Source organism: Rattus norvegicus, chromosome X (genome assembly GCF_036323735.1).
Source record: "Rattus norvegicus strain BN/NHsdMcwi chromosome X, GRCr8, whole genome shotgun sequence".
Lineage (NCBI taxonomy): Eukaryota > Metazoa > Chordata > Mammalia > Rodentia > Muridae > Rattus > Rattus norvegicus.
The window spans coordinates 43,899,242-43,920,330 of record NC_086039.1 but is presented as its reverse complement, the minus strand read 5'-3'; the positions used below and the strand labels follow the sequence as shown (position 1 = coordinate 43,920,330).

Here is a 21,089-nt window from a genome sequence, read left to right as displayed (position 1 = left end):
ATGTTTATTTTGGACAAATTTGGTTTGTCTAATTCTAAATTATTCTATATTACCATCACAATCATTGCTCAAATAAGAAAATTTTTAATGAGAAAAGGCAAAGCAAAATTGAAATCAGCACTAGAAGATTGGTAGTTTAGTGGTAGAGAGCTTACCCAGTAGTCTGAAGGATTCTGGGTGAGATCCCCAGTTACACAAAAAATGAAAGTTTTGTGTGTGTGTGTGTGTGTGTGTGTGTGTGTGTGTGTGTGCGCGCGCGCGCGCGCGCGCGCACGCATGCATGGTATGCACAGTAAAACTGATGTAAATTATATGAAACAAAAACAGTACAGGGCTGGAGAGATGGCTCAGTGGTTAAGAGCACTGACTGCTCTTCCAGAGGTCCTGAGTTCAAATCCCAGCAACCACATGGTGGCTCACAACCATCTGTAGTGAGATCTGATGCCCTCTTCTGGTCTGAAGACAGCTACAATGTACTTACAAATAAATAAATCTTTAAAAAAATTAAAAAAAAAAAGTACAAATTTTGGAAAATAACACATTAAGATAAGCAGTAACAATTGACAAACATTACATAAATGAATCCTAGCTTCTAAGTTTTATGTATGTTAATTTATTTAAGTGTTTGCATATGTAGAGGCCTGGAAACTATCAAGAGGCCCATTAAAGGCAGGAAAATGAAGCTTTAAGGTGGGGAGAGCACTAGAACAGCTGCTATGAAAGAGGAAGGGGCATGATTGAGGGTGCAAGTGTGCCAGTGAGTAAATGCCAGGGAGATGGGAGAAAGGAGGGGATGGAGTAGGGGTTGAGGAGATGGGAGAAGAGAGGGTAGGAGTGCAGTTAGCCAAAACTATGTATGTAAATATCATAGGGAAACCTACAATGTTATAAGCTAATTAAAATCTATTAAAATGTTAGATGAAAGGCAAAAAGGATAACTGACTCTTAGAAATGTTAGAACTATCTGCTAAAAGTTCATATTAATTAAATCAAACCAATAGACAGATGTCTTCTGGAAGCTTCTGGTAGTCCCTATCAGGTGCTGAAGATCTAGATGTTCTCTGGAGAGTTGCTGCCATCAGGTTCATGTTGACAGGCGGATGCTGGAATCTAATGTCTGCTGGCTTCTTCAGCTTTCTTTCATCTGGGATTCCATTTCCTTCAGTCTCTGTCCCACATAGCAACCCGCTCTGGCAACACTGAGAGGTGTACTTCACCAGCTCAAGATTATCATATATATTTTATCATTATATTTTATTCTATGTTTTGGCACTGGGAACCAACCCCAGGGTCTTATGCTTCCCAGTCAAGTATGCTACTTCTAAACTAAATCCCCAACTCCTTTTTAAAAATCTTTTTGAGACACGGTCTTGCCATGGATCCCAGGTTGGCCTTGAACTTGTGATTCTGTTGTCTCAATTGCCAAAGTGCTGGGATTACCAGGCATGTGCCTCTAAACACAGCCCCTAAATATTTTACTATTTGTCTCAGTACATATAAAGTTAGTATCTACATAAGGAATACTATGTGGAAATAATATAATTATTTCAGGTTCCTTACCATAAAATATTTTGCTGTTACTCTCTTGGATTAAATTCCTATCTTCCTATTCTATTTTTTTCTTGCTTTTTTTTGTTTGTTTCTTTGTTTTGTTTTCCAGACCAGGAAATTGGTACTAAGGGCACTTTACTACTAAGTTATACCTCTAGCCCTTTATTCCATTTTAAGTTTGTTGTATTATTTTGTCTGCTTTGACTGAGACAGGATCTCATTATATAGCCCTCTGAAACTTACTATTCTAGACCAGACTGCCCTCCAACTCAACAGAGATCTATCTGGCTCTTTATTCCATTCAAAACAAAGCAAACAAGAAACCTTTTAACAGGCTTGTTTGTCTAGCAAGTAATTCATTGGTTGGGTATACAAGAACTATCAGAACAGCTATTGATAGCATGAAGGCTAGGCACCCTTGTTTATCATTTAAGTTTTACAGAACCACATTCCTATTCTCTGTTGTCATAAAGAACATTAATGATGGGGTTGGGGATTTAGCTCAGTGGTAGAGCGTTTGCCTAGCAAGCGCAAGGCCCTGGGTTTGGTCCCCAGCTCCGAAAAAAAAAGAAAAAAAGAAAAAAAAATTAATGATAAATGAAGCCCGACTTAGGGATGTACACCTGTAAATACAGTGCTCAGACGGCTGTCAGGAGGCTCTAAAAAGACCCTGTTTCAAAAAACAGCAAGTCAAAAAAGACAGTGAGCGTATACCAAATAACAATTTAAAATAATTAAATATAAAAATAATATTAGATATATAATTAACATAATATTAAACATATAACATGAAGTATATATCATGTATATAACATTAAATATATAAACAATATATTTTATTTTATATACATATATAGTATATTCAGGTATACTACATAATATAAAACAATATACACAATTAAAATATATTAGATATATTTACTATAACATATTGTACAATGTATTTGTATACAAATATATATTCAGATGTATAATATATAATTATAATATTATATATCATATAATTATATAACATAAAATATATGTGATATAATCTATATTTTATTATATCTATATTATAGATTATAGTATATATTTATATATACTTTTCTATTATATACTATATACATATATTTACATATAATTTTATATATGTTATATAAATATATTTACATATATACTATATAGATATTATATGTCATATATGTTATATATTAACATAGTAATATATAATATATAAAAGTATATTGTCATATATTAATATATATAATATATAATGTAATATATAATGATATATTATGTATTATATACAATGTTATATCATATGCGATATTTTATATATTAGAATTTGTATATAAAATAAAAATATAAAATATGCACATATAAATGTATATAAAAATAGTATAATATATTTCTAATATATAACATAATTTCAAATATGTAAATCTAATATCAAATATTAAGTATCAAATGTCAAATATTAAATACTTATATGGTATTAAATATTTATATTTTATAATCATATTCAATATGTTATTAAATGATACAAATTGTCAAAAAGTAAATAATTATACATTTATAAATTATATTATAGAAAAGATCATTTTACAGTGCAGTATTAGGAGTTTAAACCGTTCTACACCTGTATCATTTTCTTTACCTCTTAAAACATTTGAAAATACTTTTGTGTAAATTATTTGGCAATGAGCAATGAAAAATTTATGTCTGTAAATCTATGTAGTAAAATCTGGCATCTTTCTCCCACTAACATTAGCTAAATACTTCAACTGAATCTTTTTTAAAGATGGTTAATTTAAATCTTAAAAACTTTGTATTTCTTTACCTTTCAGATGTTCTTATCTTTGGAATCCTCTTTTGCTGAGGTGTCTGGATTGAAGGTATCATAACGGAATGGATAGATCCGTGGGGACTTCTTACTCCACGATTCCCTCATTTCCTCTTCATCCAGTGCTCTTTGAAGCTCCAATGCAAATAATCTATCTTGTTCTTCTTGTAGATGCTTCTCATAATACAGTTTCTCCAAATCTATCAGCTTTTTGGTAATGAGGTCTTGTGATTCCTTGTCCGAGGAAGATTTAGGAGATACTTCATCAGAAATGCCAGGCTCACCGGCAGCTTCAGATGGATATTCCTGATGCTTTCTTTTAGAAGTATGTTTACCACTCGAAGGATGGGACATTTTTTCTTTTGCCTCAATTGTGCTGTTTCCAGTTTCCTCTGTTTTGCTCATAGTCTCTCTCTGGGCAGAAGTATGAATGTTAGCTTCAGGTTTAATGTTCTTAGATGGGACATAACAGTCGATATTGGAGCAGCTTGCTTTTGGTGCCTCATCTTCTGAACTGCCCACTTTTGCATCATAGTTAGAAAAAACCTCATAACGTGAATTTGAAGTACCTTGTTGAGGATTCTCCGGACCTGTTGACAAAGTAGCTGCTGACATATTTTCTTCAGTTTTCGCTTCTTGTTTCCTGCCAGACGTTTTCTTGCTGTCCTGCACAGTTTCATACAGCAATGCTGACTCAAGCTGAGGCTGATGAGGGGAAAACTTCGGAACATCGTCACAGTGTTTTCGTTTGCTCTTTTTTTTTCTTGGCGATGTGACTGGATCACTCGTGCTGCTCTTTTTAGCCTCTTCCTCCTCTCTTTGCTCCCGTTCTTCCAGTCTGCGCTTTTCTGCCCACATTTTTTCCTCCTCCAATTCCTTTGCCAGTAATTGCTTTATGTATTCCTCAGTGGCTCTGTTTTGTCTTTCCTTTGTGGCCTGGCGCTCGGCCTCCATCTTAATCAGCTGCTCTTCATATTCTTTCCTCAGTTCTCCAGGATTACTTAGCACTCGAATTGGTGAATGATCACTGAAGACCAGTGAAGACCGTTCTTCCCCAGGGGTCCTACGTCTGCATTCCTCTGGGTACTGAGTTTGAATTCTCTCCCACAGTTCCTTATTGATAAGACTGTTCACATGAGTATGGTACCGAGCCCATGAAGAGATCCAGGAGCGGCAGAAGGGGCAGAATAAATTTGTTTTTCGGAGAAGCGCTTTAAAGCATGATTTGCACATTGTATGGTTGCAAGGCATAGTTATGGGCTCAATGAGGAATTCCATACAAAGGAGACACTGGCAGTCTTCTAAAGACAAGGGCTTTGCTTTCGATAAGGCCATTTTAACAAATTTACAAGGTTCAAATAACACCAGTACCTTATTAAGAAGGTCCAAGAAACACCAGTACCATGGCGTGACGCTGGAGACAAGACTCTCCTTTGTTAGCGGCAACGGTAATGGAGGCAAAAATAACGGTCGCAGAGAGTTTGATACTTCCGTTCTGTGATATTGATATCCGGTTACGGTAGCCGAGGGACTGCTCCTGCTTCCTGAGAACATTCTAGAACTCTCTTCGCTTCTTTCAGCCATGAAAACTTGTGACCAGTCTTCCTACTACTTAAGGATGGACCCTTTTGGGGAGACTTGAAAATTGTTTTGTATTGAATGAGTCAGAATCTGACTCTGTAGTCCAGACCAGGCTTGAGCTTGTGATTTTCATATTTCAACCTCTCAACTGCTGGGATAATAGACATGCTGCCACCACACCAAGGCACTAAATTCTTAGTTTGTTTAGGTCTTTCTTTAGTATGCACTCTCTGAGGATGGTGCATTATTGTTTTTTTTCAAAAGTTCTGATATCTGGAGCTAGATGGCAAGGGATTGTGTTCATTTTAAAAATCTGTCGTTTTCCTAAGTTAATTCCAACTAGCTGAACTTTATTCACAAGTCACATTGAGAAACACTGCCTGACCCCGACATAATAGCGCCCTCCCTGAGCATATTACATTGCATATTAGCTTACAAAATATTGAAAGTGGTGTCTATAAAACCCTGCTTCACTGCTTTTGAGCTATAGCTGAGGGTTTAAGAGCGCTGGCTACCGGGGTTGGGGATTTGGCTCAGTGGTAGAGCGCTTACCTAGGAAGCGCAAGGTCCTGGGTTTGGTCCCCTGGGGCTGGGGACCGGAAAAAAAAATTAAAAAAAAAAAAAAAAAGAGCGCTGGCTACCTTTTCAGAGGACTAGGGTTTGATCTCCAGCACCCATGTGGCTGTTATAATTCCAGTTCCAGGAGATTCAGTGCCCCCTTCTGGTCTCCACGGGCACTCTATGTTCATGTTGCATAGATATTTATGCAAAACATTCATGTAAAATAATAATTTTTTAAAAACCCTCTTTCACTTTCTAATAGCTCGTTTGAAACCTATTTTATCACAAACACATTTTTAAAATCTTATTTTAAATCTTAAATTTAAATTTTTACTTGTAAGCACATTAAGCAAACTAGAAATTTCTGTAATTTTTAGGAAGCTTGAGACCATATTCTGTTTTGTTGCAAGAAATCCAGTCAAGAAAGAAGTTGGTATCTTCTTTTACTATTACTATTTTATATTCTCTTTTAGTTGACACACTATGTACATAACTGTAGGTAAAAATTAATATTTCTCTCTATATATGTATATACACATATACATACATACATACATACATACATACATACATACATACATACATACATACAGTGTGCAGTGGACAATTGACATATCAACCTCCTCAAAAAGTTATTCTCTCTGTGTTGGAACATTCTAAATTCTACTTTTGTAGTTATTTTAAAATGTATGTGTCCTTAACAGCTAAGGGACATGACAGTTATTCTTCCTATCCCACTGACCATCCTTCCTGCCATCTCCTTTTCTAAAGCTCTACAAACCACTACACATTACCTGAATGAGATCAACATTAAAGCTTCCACGAATAAATGAAAATACACAATAGTTTTTGCCATGCCCCTGATTGATTTTTCTTAACATAATGTCCCCTGGTTGTATCCATGTGCAAATAATATAATTTTGTTCTTTTTATGACCAGATAATATTCCAGTATACATCATATTTTCCTCATCCATTTATTTGGCTGTTGTGAATAATTCTGTAAAAAATATTTATAAGCATATGTCTTTCAGTTTCTGCTTTCATTTCCTTTGGGTATATACCTAGTGGTGGGGTTGCTTGATTATATGACAGATTTATTTCTTTGGTTTTGAGGAACTTCAATATTTCTATAAAGGCTTTAGTACTTTCTATTTTAACTATTAACCCAAATTTAGAATGCCAGTTTCCTGACCTTCCCATCTTTTAAGGACGTATAAAAAGGAGAGTACAATTGCTTGCTGTTAATGCTGTTATTTTATAAAACATTAACATGGAATTACTTTACAGAAAATCTGAATAATAATCTTTTAGCACTTTAATTCAGTCATTCGCTCATCTTGTATATAAAAAGAGAAAGGTACAAATAAATATATCTAGCGTTCAATAATGGTTAGTTTATAATTAATTTTCTTTCATATTTAAAATGTATTTATCACATTTAAAATTTTTGTTTTATGTGTGTGTGTGTGTGTGTGTCTGTCTGTCTGTCTGTCTGTACCACAGTCTGCATATGGAGAGGACAGACAATTGTGGAAAAGTAAGAAAGCTCTTACTTTGCACCATATGAATCATGAATCTTGGGATTAAACTCAGATCATCAGGCTTGATAGGTAGTACCTTTACCTAATGAGCCATCTTGCTGGCCCATTTTTCTCTTTTGATAATTTAAGTTTGTTACTATTTTTGTTTCAGGCCAATAGATTAAATCTACTTTTTTGAAACAGGGCCTCATTTTGTAGTTCTGGCTATCTTGGTACTCACTGTGTAGACCAGGATGGTCTTGAACTCACAGAGATTGACCTGTGTCTCCTCCACAAGTACTGAAATTAAAGTTGTGCAAGACCACACATTAAAATTAAAAGCTAATTTAAATTAAAAATTAAGCTTTTTGTTTTTTATTAAAATCTTAATACCATTGTATCTGTGAATGTATCATGGCATGTGGATGAAGGGCAGAGGGCTTTGTGGATCAAGTTAGTTCTCCTTCCACCTTTATGTGGGTTCCAAGGACTTAACTAAGTTTGTCCAGATCGCATCTTCAGGCAGCAAGTACCTTTAACAATGGGCTAAAATTTAATGATGCTTTCTACTTTAGCATGAAAATGTTTGTAAGGAATTGAAAACTTAACATTTGGTTTACAGACCCTCACAGTAACTTGTATGTTACCAAAATGTGGCACAATTTTCACAAAAATCATATGATAATAATAAAATAAATTTTATATGTGACTAATAGATATTAGATTTTTAATATTTGTCAATTATTTTGCTAATAACAAAATGTTATTCCATCATGAGGCTGGAGAGATGGCTTGTCATTTAAGATCACTGACTGCTCTTCCAGAGGACCTGGGTTTGGCTCATGGCCACCTGTAATTCCAAATCAAGGGGATTTGATGCCCTCTTCTGATTTCAGAGGACACTTGTACATATGTGCTTAATACATAAATACACATACACACAAAAGTCCTTTTAAAAGTAGGGATCTAGGGGATGAGCAGGTGTTTCAGTTAGTAAAGTGCTAAAGTGCTTGCTTGCAAGGATGAGAATCTGAATTTAATCCCCAGTACCCTCATATGAAAATGTGAGGATGGTAGTATTTGTCTTTAATAGACAGTCACAGGATGAGCCCTGGAGCTTGCTGGTCAGACAGTTTCCCTAATCAGTAAGCCCCCAGGTTCTTTGAAGAGTCTCTGTCTCAAAAAATAAAATAAAATGGTAGAAGAAAACACTTGGATATTGACCTCTGTCCTTCTTGAACACATCTTCATCCACATGCATGAACTAGATTCATGTGCATCTATGCAGGATCTCTCTCTCTCTCTCTCTCTCTCTCTCTCTCTCTCTCTCTCTCTCTCTCTCTCTCTCTCAATTGGGATTTAAACAGAATGTGGAGGTATACATGTATGATCCCAGCACTTGGGAAGCTGAAACAGGAGGATTTCAGGTTAACAACCTGTCTGGGCTCCATAGGAAAACTCTCAAAAGCAAGTAAACAAATAAACAGTGGAGATTTGGTAAGCTAAAAGGTGGGTTTAAGGGTCTTGTACATCACTATTTTCCAAGCAAAGCATCTTCATAAGACCAGCTGTGCCTCCTTGACACAGTTCAGTACAGCCAGGCTTGCTGACTGTTGACATTTCTTCATGGAAATAGGCTTGGGAGGTTATTGGACCATCACCTCTAAATCCAGCCATAACTCCCAGACAGGTGTACACAATTCTGCTGGAAGTAACTACAGGTAGATCCAGGGTCAGGGGGAGGGGCCATAGTATAGAGAATGGAGGAGGTGAATTAAGAGGGGCTTCAACAGGGGAAGCCATTATGCTTTTAGCTCAGTGACTCTGTTAATAACTCCTCACCAGTACTGGGTAACTAAGCTTAAATAAACTCATTGGTTCCTTGCACGAACATAGATGGAATCAAACCTTAGCTTGCCATTGAAACTTATGAATAGATACATTTTGCCTAGTGTACCCACCCCCAAGGAAAATTCTCACAACAAAGGATCTTTGACTAATTGCTTTGCTTCCAGGTGGTGCTGTTGTACCATAGGATTTTGATCTGAAGGAATAAATTTGAGGTAAATTTGGGGGGTCCTTGGAACTAAAAACAGACACTATAGGCAGCTGGTATGAAATGTGGGAAAGGGTGCTAGTCTAAATGTTTACGACAGTGAGGCTTCCTCTGCTTCTCAGTTATCTAGCTCTGAATCTGGGGTGAGGATTAATATCTTCTGATTGTGTTCCCTCTCTTGCATATGGAAATATGGAAGGCATATTTCTTGTTTCAGAACATCTGTCTTGGCCTCTCCTTTCCAGGCTGGCCTTAAGTCGTGATCCTCCTGCCTCCACTTCCTGAGTGCTCAGATTTCATGCCAGTACCACCATCCTTGGTTTAAACCTGTGCACTCTCGATCCTGTTACATATTGTAAGAAGTAAAATCCTATGAGGAGCATTATCTTTCATGTAGGCAACATCTTTTACTTTAAAAACTTTTAAAATTTATTTTATATGTATTGATTGATATTTTGCCTGAATATATATGTATGCATCTTGTACCTGCCTGGTGCCTGCGTCATGCATCTGTAACTGGGGTTATAGAAGATTATATATAGCCACTTGGGTGCTGGGAATCAAACCCAGGTACTCTGGAAGAGCAAACAGAGCCACTGTTTTAGTTCCAGTTAAGTCTATTTGAACCTATATTGTTGTGAGATATTGTTGGGCATAGGTTTAAGACAATGGAGAGTTATCAGTTGGCTGCTCAGAATCCCAGTGTAGCCCTGAGCATTTTTCTTGGGGCTTTTAAGCACAAGAAACTACGTTCTGGGTTGACATATTTCAGTTAACAAGAACAGTTAGCCAGAAGTGGAACTACAGAGGTCAAAAAGCAATTTAATACATTCAGAGGCTTTCTCAGAACTATGGGCTTTAATGGATTATTAGGTCTTTGTCTTCATTTTTGAACGTAGGTGGCACTATGTACTTGCTGTTTATGGCCTGAATAGTACTTTCATAATGGATTCAGTTGTGCTCAGGTCTCTGGCCCTGTTACATTCCACACTGGTCTTAGTGAATGATTCAAATTGTGGACTTATCCTACTCTAAAGAGGAATGGTTAGTTGTAAGGACCATTAATTTTACTGAATTGATACATAATTGTCCATATAGTTTAAGATACAGAGCCTGACTGTTATTGTAATAATTATGAGAATTAAAGGTCAAGCCAGTGCTGATAGCAAAGTGGTTAACCATGGGAACCAATATAAGAGAGGCTGGTACCAATTATCTGATTAATGTCTTTATCTCTCTGTCTTTTTGAGTTTTTTTTCCCCAACCATGGCAAGATTTTTTTTTAAATTACTCTTGATCAATTAACATAGAAACAAGTTTTTTCTTTTTTCCCCCATCTTTATTAACTTGAGTATTTCTTATTTACATTTCGAGTGTTATTCCCTTTCCAGGTTTACAGGCCAACATTCCCCTAATCCCTCCCCCTCCCCTTCTGTATGGGTGTTCTCCCCATCCTCCTCCAATTACCACCCTGCCCCCCAACAATCACATTCACTGGGGGTTCAGTCTTGGCAGGACCAAGGGCTTCCCCTTCCACTGGTGATCTTACTAGGGTATTCATTGCTACCTATGAGGTTGGAGCCCAGGGTCAGTCCATGTATAGTCTTTGGGTAGTGGCTTAGTCCCTGGAAGCTCTGGTTGGTTGGCATTGTTGTTCATATAGGGTCTCAAGCCCCTGCAAGCTCTTTTAGTCCTTTCTAAGATTCCTTCAATGGGGGTCCCGTTCTCAGTTCAGTGGTTTGCTGCTGGCATTCGCCTCTGTATTTGCTGTAATCTGGCTGTGTCTCTCAGGAGAGATCTACATCCGGCTCCTGTCGGCCTGCACTTCTTTGCTTCATCCATCTTATCTAATTGGGTGGCTGTATATGTATGGGCCACATGTGGGGCAGGCTCTGAATGGGTGTTCCTTCTGCCTCTGTTTTAAACTTTGCCTCCCTATTCCCTGCCAAGGGTATTCTTGTTCCCCTTTTAAAGAAGGAGTGAAGCATGGTTCCCCTTGGCTATTATCAGCTTCTCAGGCAACACCTAGTCAGGGCATGTCATCAGAATATCAATAGGCCCCATTGGTCTTGGGACTATGTGTCTGGCATCTAGGTCAGCAGCCCAGTTACCTCCTGCCTCAGGGGACTTGATTAATAGGAGAAGCCAAATAGCCTCGAGGAGGGCCAAGATTTTCTCTTTGGCTTTAATGTCCTTTCCTCCAGTGGTGGGAAACTCTTTTTCCTCTACAGTTCATACCGTGGACATGCATAACGTTTTGTATATATAGTGGATAATTTCCTGTTCCTCATCCTAGAGCCTGGGTTAGATTGCTCAGCTCTGCTCTCTGGGCTGAATTAGCTTGCTTTGGTTCAAATCCTCTCAGTTAAGGTAGCTAGCTACTGCAGTTCCCACACACCTACCTGGTTTCATCTTTCAACCTGTGACTGTCACGGGTGAGCACATGCTGCTTGTCATCAAGCAAAAGGGTAGCAGCATTGATGGTGGCAGGTTTCTCAAGTGGGACTCTAAGGTAGTCCAGGAGTAGGCCCTATTACTGGATCACAGAGGTGTTAGAAAGCAAATGTTCTGTTATTCCTCAGAGGAGGGCCTTAGCCATGTTGTGGGGTGCTGTGAGTATAAGATCCTAACACAGTGCTAACTTGCTTTTTATTTTTATTAGACAAGCAGCAGCTACCATAGCTCTTAGGCAGGTGAGCCATACCGTGGCTACAGGGTCAAATTATTTGGACAAGTATGTCACAGTTCCTATCCATGGCCCCAAAGTTTGGGTTAAAATCCCTTTGTACTGTCTTTTGAATTGTGGATAAACGGATAAATGGACGAAAAGGTTTTGAGACATCTGAAGTGCTAGGGCTGGAGTCAGAGCTGTTTTTAAAGCCTCAAATTGTTGGGGTTTAAATCTCAGCTTGCGTCCAGACAGATAACACCAAGCCAACATGGTTCCATGTGGAGAGGTTTAATGAGAGAAGAGTAAAAGAGGAGCAGAATGGCCCATGAGCATTTGGAGGGAAGGGGGGAAGGGGAATGGGGAGAGAAGGGACAAAGGGGAAGAGGGCAAGAGAGCAGGGAAGAGAAGAGCAAAGAACAAGGAGATAGGAGGGGCCAAGCAGCCCCTTATATAGTGTCAGGCACAGCTGACTGTTGCCAGGTAACTGTGGGGCGGAGCATACCTGGCTGTTGCCAGGTAGCTGGGGGGTGGAGCTTAGACAGAATACCAACATTCCCCCGTTTTGGTTTAATTAAAAAAGAAAAATGAGAGGCAGTGGTGGAGCAGCAATAGGGTCCTCGTGATCTCTGACTACTTCCTGCTTGCTTTGGGGCGATGGTTCAACGTGTCTCTAGGGAGCCTAGAAAAATGTGTATGGGATGTTTGTCCAGTCTTAGAGTTGCCTGTTTCCTTATTGTTCAGGGTCTGTGGAACCATCTGAGGATAGGTCAGAAGGAACAGGTCCAATAGAAGCGTCTGTATCTGCGAGAGGAGATTGAACATCTGGAGATGGCTTCTCTGGAGCTGTCCCGGATGTAGTAAGCACTTGGACTTGACAAGATGCTGGAACACACATATATATTTATTATAGGTAGAGAATAAGATTAAGTGTATTTGGAAGAAAAGAAATTTGTTTTCTTAGATGTACATTTGAAACCCAGAGGAATCCCACCCTTTGGAAGAGGTAGTAAGTAGGAACTTTAGGCAGATGTACTTATCTGGGTGGAGTCTATTTGGTCCAGGAGATGTAGGTTTGAATGGGTTTCCTGTAGCTTATAAGTTTATAAAAAAGATAACAACAGGAGTTAACAACATGAACATTCTTTAGGATAAGCTTTTTGTAGAGTAGAAGGAACAAGAATTTGTGATTATAGTTAAAGGTGGAGGAGTTAGAGGTATAGGAACCCAGTCTGCTTACTATCTGAGAAAGTTCATTAGCTAGATCGAAGGTTGTACTGTAATCTGGTGTGTACCTCATAACTAAGAGAATTTGAGTTAGAAGACAATGAGTTACCCATGGGGAGAGGTATTGAATTATTCTTACCAGCATCCGAGAATAATCTCAACACCAAAAATTTCTGCCAGGCTAGATGTCTAAGTCATCACTCAGACCCTCTAGAGGCCATATGGTGAGTCCCAGACTCACCAGAAAGCATCTCTACCAGGCCTGGGAGTTTCTACAGCTGCAAGAGCCCAGAAGGGGGAGGGAATTGTGAGTCACTTTCGAGGGAATACTCACCCAAGGGTCAAAGTCTACTCCTAGTTCAAGAAAAAGGAGTAGCAACGTATACCTGAGTGCCATAAGGCAGAGATGAGGTATCAAGTTTTATGGTTCTATTGTAGTCTAGGGAACCTAGCATTCCTACAGAATGAATGTAAGACCAGAGGTCTTAAAACAGTTTGCCATGCCAAAAAGACAGAGAAAGCAGTTTCCAGATCATATTTGGAAAAGACTGTTTAGCAACAGAGCACTTCTGGATCTCCCAGACCTGGAGGTCTACCTGAGAAGCTGGTAAAGGAAGCAACATGTCTGTGTTAGTAGGTTGGCTGGCTAGGAGCAGAAGGACTGCTGGCGAACTTGGGTTTAGGCAAATGGGTGGAGCAAAATAGAGGCTCACAACGTTGCTAGAAGATCCCTTCCCGATAAGAGGACAGGGCATATTGGCACTACCAAAACGGAATGAGTAAGAGGTACACATCTCTAAAAATGTAACTAAGTGGTGGGGTTTGGTGAGGAAGATAAAATTACCACCTACCCTGACAATAGGGAAACAGGAGAGAAAAATGGGTCCCCAAAACTCCGTTAGGACTGAGTAAGTGGCCTCAGTGTCCAAAAGGATAGAGATGGGCTGCCCACATACCACAATAGTTACCCCAGGCTCCCTGATGATGATGGTAGTGGTCAGGTCCAAGGAACTCAGGCCCCTTCAGTCGTCCATAGCCAAACCTAGGAGATCCACTGGACGGTTATCTGGATGTGATGTCCCTCTGTCCTGCACAACATGAGGGCAATCGACATTCCAATGTCCCTCTTGATGGCACCTAGAACATAGCCCCTTGGCTTGCAGAAGTTAGGGCAAGCCCTTGCCCAATGACCTTGCTGACCACATTTGTAGCAGGAGCTTGGTAATCTCTTAGCCTTAGAAGACCAGGAGTCTCCTGAGAGACACAGCAAGAATACAACAAATACAGAGGCGAATGCCAGCAGCAAACCACTGAACTGAGAACAGGACTCCCGTTGAAGGAATCAGAGAAAGAACTGGAAGAGCTTGAAGGGGCTCAAGACCCCATATGAACAACAATGCCAAGCAACCAGAGCTTCCAGGGACTAAGCCACTACCTAAATATACATGGACTGACCCTGGACTCTGACCTCATAGGTAGCAATGAATATCCTAGTAAGAGCACCAGTGTAAGGGGAAGCCCTGGGTCCTCTAAGACTGAACGTGATTTGTTGGGGGGAGGGCGGCATTGGGGGGAGGATGGGGAGGGGAACACCCATCAAGAAGGGGAGGGGGAGGGATTAGGGGGATGTTGGCCCGTAAACCGGGAAAGGGAATAACACTCGAAATGTAAATAAGAAATACTCAAGTTAAAAAAAATAAAATAAAAAAATAAATAAATAAAAAAGAAATGTAAATAAGAAATACTCAAGTTAATAAAGATGGAAAAAATAGCATTAAAAAAAAAAAGGAAGAAGACCAGGAGTCTGGGACAGTGGCTGAGGCTTGTAGGATAGCCTTTGCCAGCATAAGGCACTTTAGTCTGCAAGCCTTCTCATCTCTCCCATGCTACACTTTAAAGGCCAGTGCCAAAACTTCTGCCTGTGGAGTTAGGGGCCCCCTCTCTAGCTTTTAAAGTTGTCTTTTATGTAGGGGTAGTTCTGGGAATAGAAATAGGTCATCAGAAGTTGCTTACCTTCTGAGTTTTCAGGGTTCAAATTAGTGTATTGCGATAAAGCTTTGGTGAGATATTTTAAAAATTGGGATAGATTTTCCTGTTTTTCCTGGATGAACTCTTGTAGTTTTTTCAAAATTCACTGGTTTTAAGATTGCCAGGAGACAGATCATGAATTTATCTCTGGCTAAAATACTACCTGTGGAATTATAATTCCATCGGGGATCTTGTTCAGGCACTGCCTCAAATCCAATTGGGTATGTTTGTCTGCATGGATTCTCACCTGCTCCCAAACTACCGGTGTTCCTTAGGAAGTAAATTATTAGTAAGGATCATATGTCAAGACAGGGTAGGAATGAAAAATCTTAAATAGCTTTGACAGGTTTTGTAAATAGAGAAAAGGAGTGAGGCAACTGTGCCATGTGAGACTGTGACCAGGCAGATTTAAGCCTGTGATGTGACACTCAGCACAGCAAGGTTTGTGAATGGCTAATCTGCAGAGCAAGGAAGAGGTGCGAGCATGTGCACAGCTGAGGCACTGGCACGCTGGTGGTTCTGCGGTGCGCACCGCTGGGACCCAGTCAGGTAGGAAGGACCTTCCTTTTGGCAGCTGAAAGCCCAGGACCAGTGATTCCAGCTTCAGGACGGCACAACCTGCCCATGGTGGTGTTGGTGGGGTGAGCCCTAAGTACCATCCTGTATCCTAGTAACGAGTGTGCTGGTGGTATGAGCACGCTGGAAAAGACAGTGTGAAAGCTGTTTTTCTGGAGGCTGTGGCACCGGAAGCACTGGAGCAAAGTTCAGGACAGAAAGAGAGAGCTCACTTGCATGTGGGTCTTAGCAAGCAGAATCCCTGGCAGGACACAAGGGATGGGGTCAGACTCGCTTTTCTTGCTGCTGCATATCAGGGGGCTGTAGTACCCACATAGCAGCAGGCAGAACACAGAAGTCTTCCGCCAGGGAACATGAGAAAATGTGCCAAGTGTAGGGGTCACATGCGCTTGGGAAAGCTGGTCTCACAGACAGTCCCTGGCACACGCAAGGGACAGGGCCAGACCTGCTTTCCATGGGGCAGCAAACCAGAAGCTGCAGCAGTGCAGCAGCAATGAGGAAGGGAGGAGGGGGAAGCCTATGCTACGGATCGCTAGCAAGAGAGTGCCAGTTTATTGGCCACATAGAGATAATGTTTTCTGCTTAGTGTAAATTAGACCAAAACATCCCAGGAAATAGGGACAAGCTGTGAAGACGGACAGACCTGTGGGTGAGAATAAGGATTATTAATTGCCCTTACCAGTGCTAGGGCTACACTTAGATCCGGTGCTCCTGAGCCAGAGAGCAGTTTATCCAGGCCCGGCCTGGCATTTTCATCAGAGAGGAACTGTCTCAAAAAAAAAAGGGGGGGGGGGGGAGGAAAAGTCTTACCCAAGAGAAAAGGTCCTAGAATGAGGGTCAGTGAAAGGATCCATCCCCAAGGGTAGCTCCAAGCTCAAGAATGCTCCCCTGAGACCATGCATACTTTTACTCTGAACATTGTGGGAAGGGTGCTTACCAGTTCTCTGAAGTTTAGGCTATCAAGCATTGGATCTCCATATGATAGCAGTGCGGGGCAAACCTGCAGAGTTTCTAAATCCCAGTGTGGTGGAAGTCCTGAGTCCCACAGAGGTCCAGGTGGTGGTGTCAAATGGCACAGCTAAGGCTTAGAAGACATGGCAGACTGGGACAAGGCGGACTGGGACACACTGCAGCAATCAAGTAGCATCAGTGCAAGTGTCTGTCCCCCCTACCACAGCTCAGCGCAAGCTGTGGCCGGTGCACAGTGCTCCAGGGCGCCTGGCCAGGTAGTCATGGGGTGATCAAATCCCCGTAAAGTCACCAATGTTGGGTTTTAAATCTTGGCTCGCATCCAGACAGACCACACCAAACCAACATGATACCACAGGGAGAGCTTTAATGAGAGAAGAAGAGTAGAAGAGGAGAGGAAAGGCTGGCCACGAGCACGTGGAGGGAAGGGGGAGGGGAATAGGGAGAGAAGGGACAAAGGGGGAAGAGGGAAAGGGAGCAGAGAAGAGAAGAAGAAGAGCAAAGAGAGCACGGAGGGGCCAAGCAGCCCCTTATATAGTGTCAGGCACAGCTGGCTGTTGTCAGGTAGCGGTGGGGGTGGAGCTTAGACAGAATAACAACACAAATGCCTTTTGTTTAGTCTCTCAGTCCAGATTAGGGGTTCAGTGTCCCCTTTGTACTGGTGTTTAGAGACCTTGCTATTTCCACAAACTCTGGTATCCAAAGGCAGCAATACTTAGCTACATCTAGGAACTTCTGAACCTGCCTCTTAGTCTTTGGAGTTGGAATCTGAAGGATTATGGCAGCAATCATATGCTAAGTCAGGTTCCTTTTGCCTCCCCTCAGCTGGTAGCCAACATAGACGCCTCTCTCATAAACAGTTGGGCTTTCTTAATTTCTGTAGCCCAAGTCTACTACTCTTTCTTGCAGCAGTCCCTTTTACAATCAGTTTTTTTTTGTGGGGGGGAGGAGGGCTCCAATAGAAGTTAGGAGGTCAGCATTTAGTATCCTATCAAACAGTGTTGGAGAATTAAAAAAAATGGGGGGGGGTGGTCTATGTAAGTTCTCCACTATAACCTCTCTCTGGTCTGTTCATTTAAAAGTCAAACTCTGTTGACTCACCTCCACCAATGTACTCAGCTCACATCTTTCAGGTCCAAGACAGGTCAATCAGACTAATGAGAATCAAGAGTCCCAGGTTTCCTTACAGGTAGGAGATTCCAGGGTGACTGCCATGGCACCGGGATGCCTGTCTGCACATAGCAGGCATTATGGTCTGCAATTTCCTTTTTTGTCTCCAGGATCATTAGGTATTGTTTAACCTGATGGATGTAGCTGAACTGATTAATTGACTAATTATAGGAAATCAGTATTGGGCCAGTCTTGGGGGTTGGCTTCTGCTTATACCTCTGGGGAATCGTTGCAGCCAACCTGAGAGATATTGGATCTTAGAACTTTCAGCTAGGAGATAGGTTTCTGACAGAGAGTAATATACCAAAATTTTCATCGGTGTCTATAAATCTGTGTCATCATCAGAGAAGGTGATGGTTTTGGTTTATGCAAAAGCTTTTGTTTCCCAATCAGTTCTCTGCTTTTAAACACCTTTTGAGCTACCACCAACAATTGAAACCTACTTATACATTTATTTTTTCTTTTTTTCTAATATCTGTGGCCAACTGAGTGACAAATGAAATCTTTTTAGAAGACTCCTTTAATCCTTTTTAAAAATACCTAGCAAGAATTGTTTAAAGTCTCCTTGGTCAGTGTTGAATAAATAGAAGGGCAAATACGTTCTGTACAGGCTGTGATTTCTGGCAGCAATCCCCCTCTCTGTTTCAGGGGTTGTTTTTCTAAAATTCTCAAGCAATGGTGGGTTATGAGTTTTCCAATTATACAGATTGTTTTTTGAAAAGGAGACATAAATTATGAAGGGAAAAGGAGTAGAATTTTTTCTTTTCCTTTGGGCTTAGCCCAGGGGAACATTTTCCTCTTCCCCAGGGCTATTTAGAGCAGTCATGTAGCAGAGGGAATGTGAGCACCTGGAGAAACCATTTCTCCCTCCCTGTATGCATTCAGCTTAGGCTTATGGTAAGGGGCCCTGGATGAGAGACCTTGCCCTTTCCCACCTCCATACAGGGACCAACCCTGACTCTGGCAGGAGTCAGGCTTATAATAAAACAAGCAAGTACCCATGCTCCCTAAGTGGAGGTTTGTGGGGGTGGGATTCTCTGGGCAGCATGTCAGAGGCAAAAAGATTCATGCAGCCTCATGCATGCATGCAGACATGCATACACCCATGCATGTGCAAGTACACACATGCATAGACACAGACACACATACACACATACACACAGTAAAGACAACCAGAGTGGACCACCACACATACATACATCTGAACAGATAGGAGGAACTCAGTTATGTTTCACATGGGTCCTGGACACTGGATCTGTAGTAGAGCCCACACAAAATGTGTCTTAACCAGACTTAAAATGAAATGTGTCAGGCCAGGTGATTTTCTAATTTGTTATTTTTGGGGGGAGGGAGGGGTGAAGTGTCACGCTCTTCCAAAACATTAGATTTCAGTTGATCAAAAGGAGCCATGGGGAGCTGAAATACCTCAGATTATGCTCCCCTAAATGTTCCCTGAGCATTGTACTCTTCCTCACTCTGAGCGGCTCTGAGGCCCCCACCCCTAGTGTCTCAAGGTCTGGTCTCTGGAATCTCAGTGGAAATTCCAGAAATGTTGTCCAGTATTTACCAAAAGAAGACTGATCTCAGTAATGTAGAATGATTTAGTTCACTGTGGTCAGTGCCACCCTCTAGGCTACAATCCAATAGAAAGTCTTTATTTTCTGGCTAGCAACTACTGCATGTTCAGGATATCAGTGTAGCCCAGAGTCTTTCTCAGGGTGAGCTTTTAAGCCTCAAACCATGTTCTTGGTTGACATACTTCAGTTAACAAGGACAGTTAGCCAAAAGCAGAACTACAGAAGCTAAAAAGCAAGGTTAGTAAATTTAGAGACTTTCCCAAAACTATGGACCTTGATGGATTAGGTTTTTGTTTTCATTTTGGCAGGTGGTACTGTCAACATGCCACATTTTATGCCCTGAATATTACCTTTATCATAGAGTTAGTAGTGCTAAGATCTGGGGGCCTACTAAGGTCTGGAGATCTGTAACAGTATGTGTATGTCTTAGTTTGGGTTTCTATTGCTGTGATAAAACACCACAACTAAAAGCACTTTGAGGAGGAATGGGTTTAGTTTATCTTATTGCTTGTAGTCCCATCATTTAGAGAAGTTAGGGAAGGAACTTAAGGCAGAGGCAATGGAGGAATGCTGCTTACTGGCTTACTTCTTATGGCTTTTTCAACCTGCATTCTTGGAGTGCCCAGGACCTCCATGCCACAAGTGTCACTAACCACAGTGAACGCAATTATTACATATTACTGAGTAATAACATCCCCTGTGACCCGCTCCTCCCCTGGGCAAGCATTAACTGCCTTTATCTTCTCAGTTAAGAATTGAACCTTTTGAGCCCCTCAAAAGCAATACATGATGGCTGTTTTTGCTGGGAGTTCTTGGGCACAACAACCATGTCATCATGTTCAGAAGATAGCATTTCAGAGCATTCCTCCATCCTTTGCCTCTTATGCTAAAAACCAGTTCTTCATAAATGGCTGAAAGCTTCAATATACTAGAAAAAAGGGTTAAAGTAGCTGAAAAAAGGATAGTGTGTGAGTGTGTGTGTGTGTGTGTGTGTGTGTGTGTGTAACAGAAATTGTGAACCTTCAACGGAAGGAATAGTATGACCAAAGCAAATAAACAGGCTAGAGATATAGCTCAGTGGTAAGGGTACTTGCTGTGTAATCATGACGATCAAATTTCAAATCCTAGCACCTATATAACAAACTGGATGTCCTCTGTATACCAAAATGAAGTTCTGGGTTAAGAGGTTACAGAAATATTTCTGGGGCTTGCTGCCTTCCAAACAGAGAAAATATCAGCTCTATGTTCAGAAAGAGACCCTGCCTCAAAGGAACAGATAGTAATAGGGGAGGCACCTGATGGTTAATTTTGGCTTCTTGTGCACTGTCCACAGACACATACAAAACCTGATCAAATTTTTAAAAATATGACAAATGATCAAAATCATAATGGTTATAAGATGAAAACCTATAGTTGCCAAAGTACTGGTATATTAGGCATTGCTGCATCCTGCATGAAACCTGTTTAGTATACCTATATATTTGTAAAACATGCTTTTTAAAGCAAATTTGAAATTTACTGGGTCGAAATTTAGCGAACGATCTAGGAATATTAAAAATACCAGAATGTATCATATATAGTAATAGTTATAAGACATATATATGTATATATGAATAATACATATAATATCTATGTATACAATAATTAGCTAATGATAGAAACGTATCTCTAACTGGGTCATGACAAAAAATAATTGATTTGCCATAAATAATATTGTTCAGTACAAGATGCTTCATTGAGTCGTACTTTGTTTTGAATTGTTCTCATTTAAGTTCTCT

General features: G+C 40.4%; 1 protein-coding gene across 1 annotated transcript; it reads right to left on the bottom strand.

Annotated features, from left to right (window-relative positions):
- Positions 1-773: 773 nt before the first annotated feature.
- Positions 774-7,708, bottom strand: LOC102557137 (E3 ubiquitin-protein ligase RNF168-like). Its single transcript, XM_063280504.1, has 2 exons — positions 3,374-7,708; positions 774-2,221 (listed from the first exon to the last, which is right to left on the bottom strand). Exon 1 carries the CDS (start codon positions 4,958-4,960, stop codon positions 3,377-3,379), a length of 1,584 nt encoding a protein of 527 aa, XP_063136574.1. The 5' UTR covers positions 4,961-7,708; the 3' UTR covers positions 774-2,221; positions 3,374-3,376.
- Positions 7,709-21,089: the final 13,381 nt, after the last annotated feature.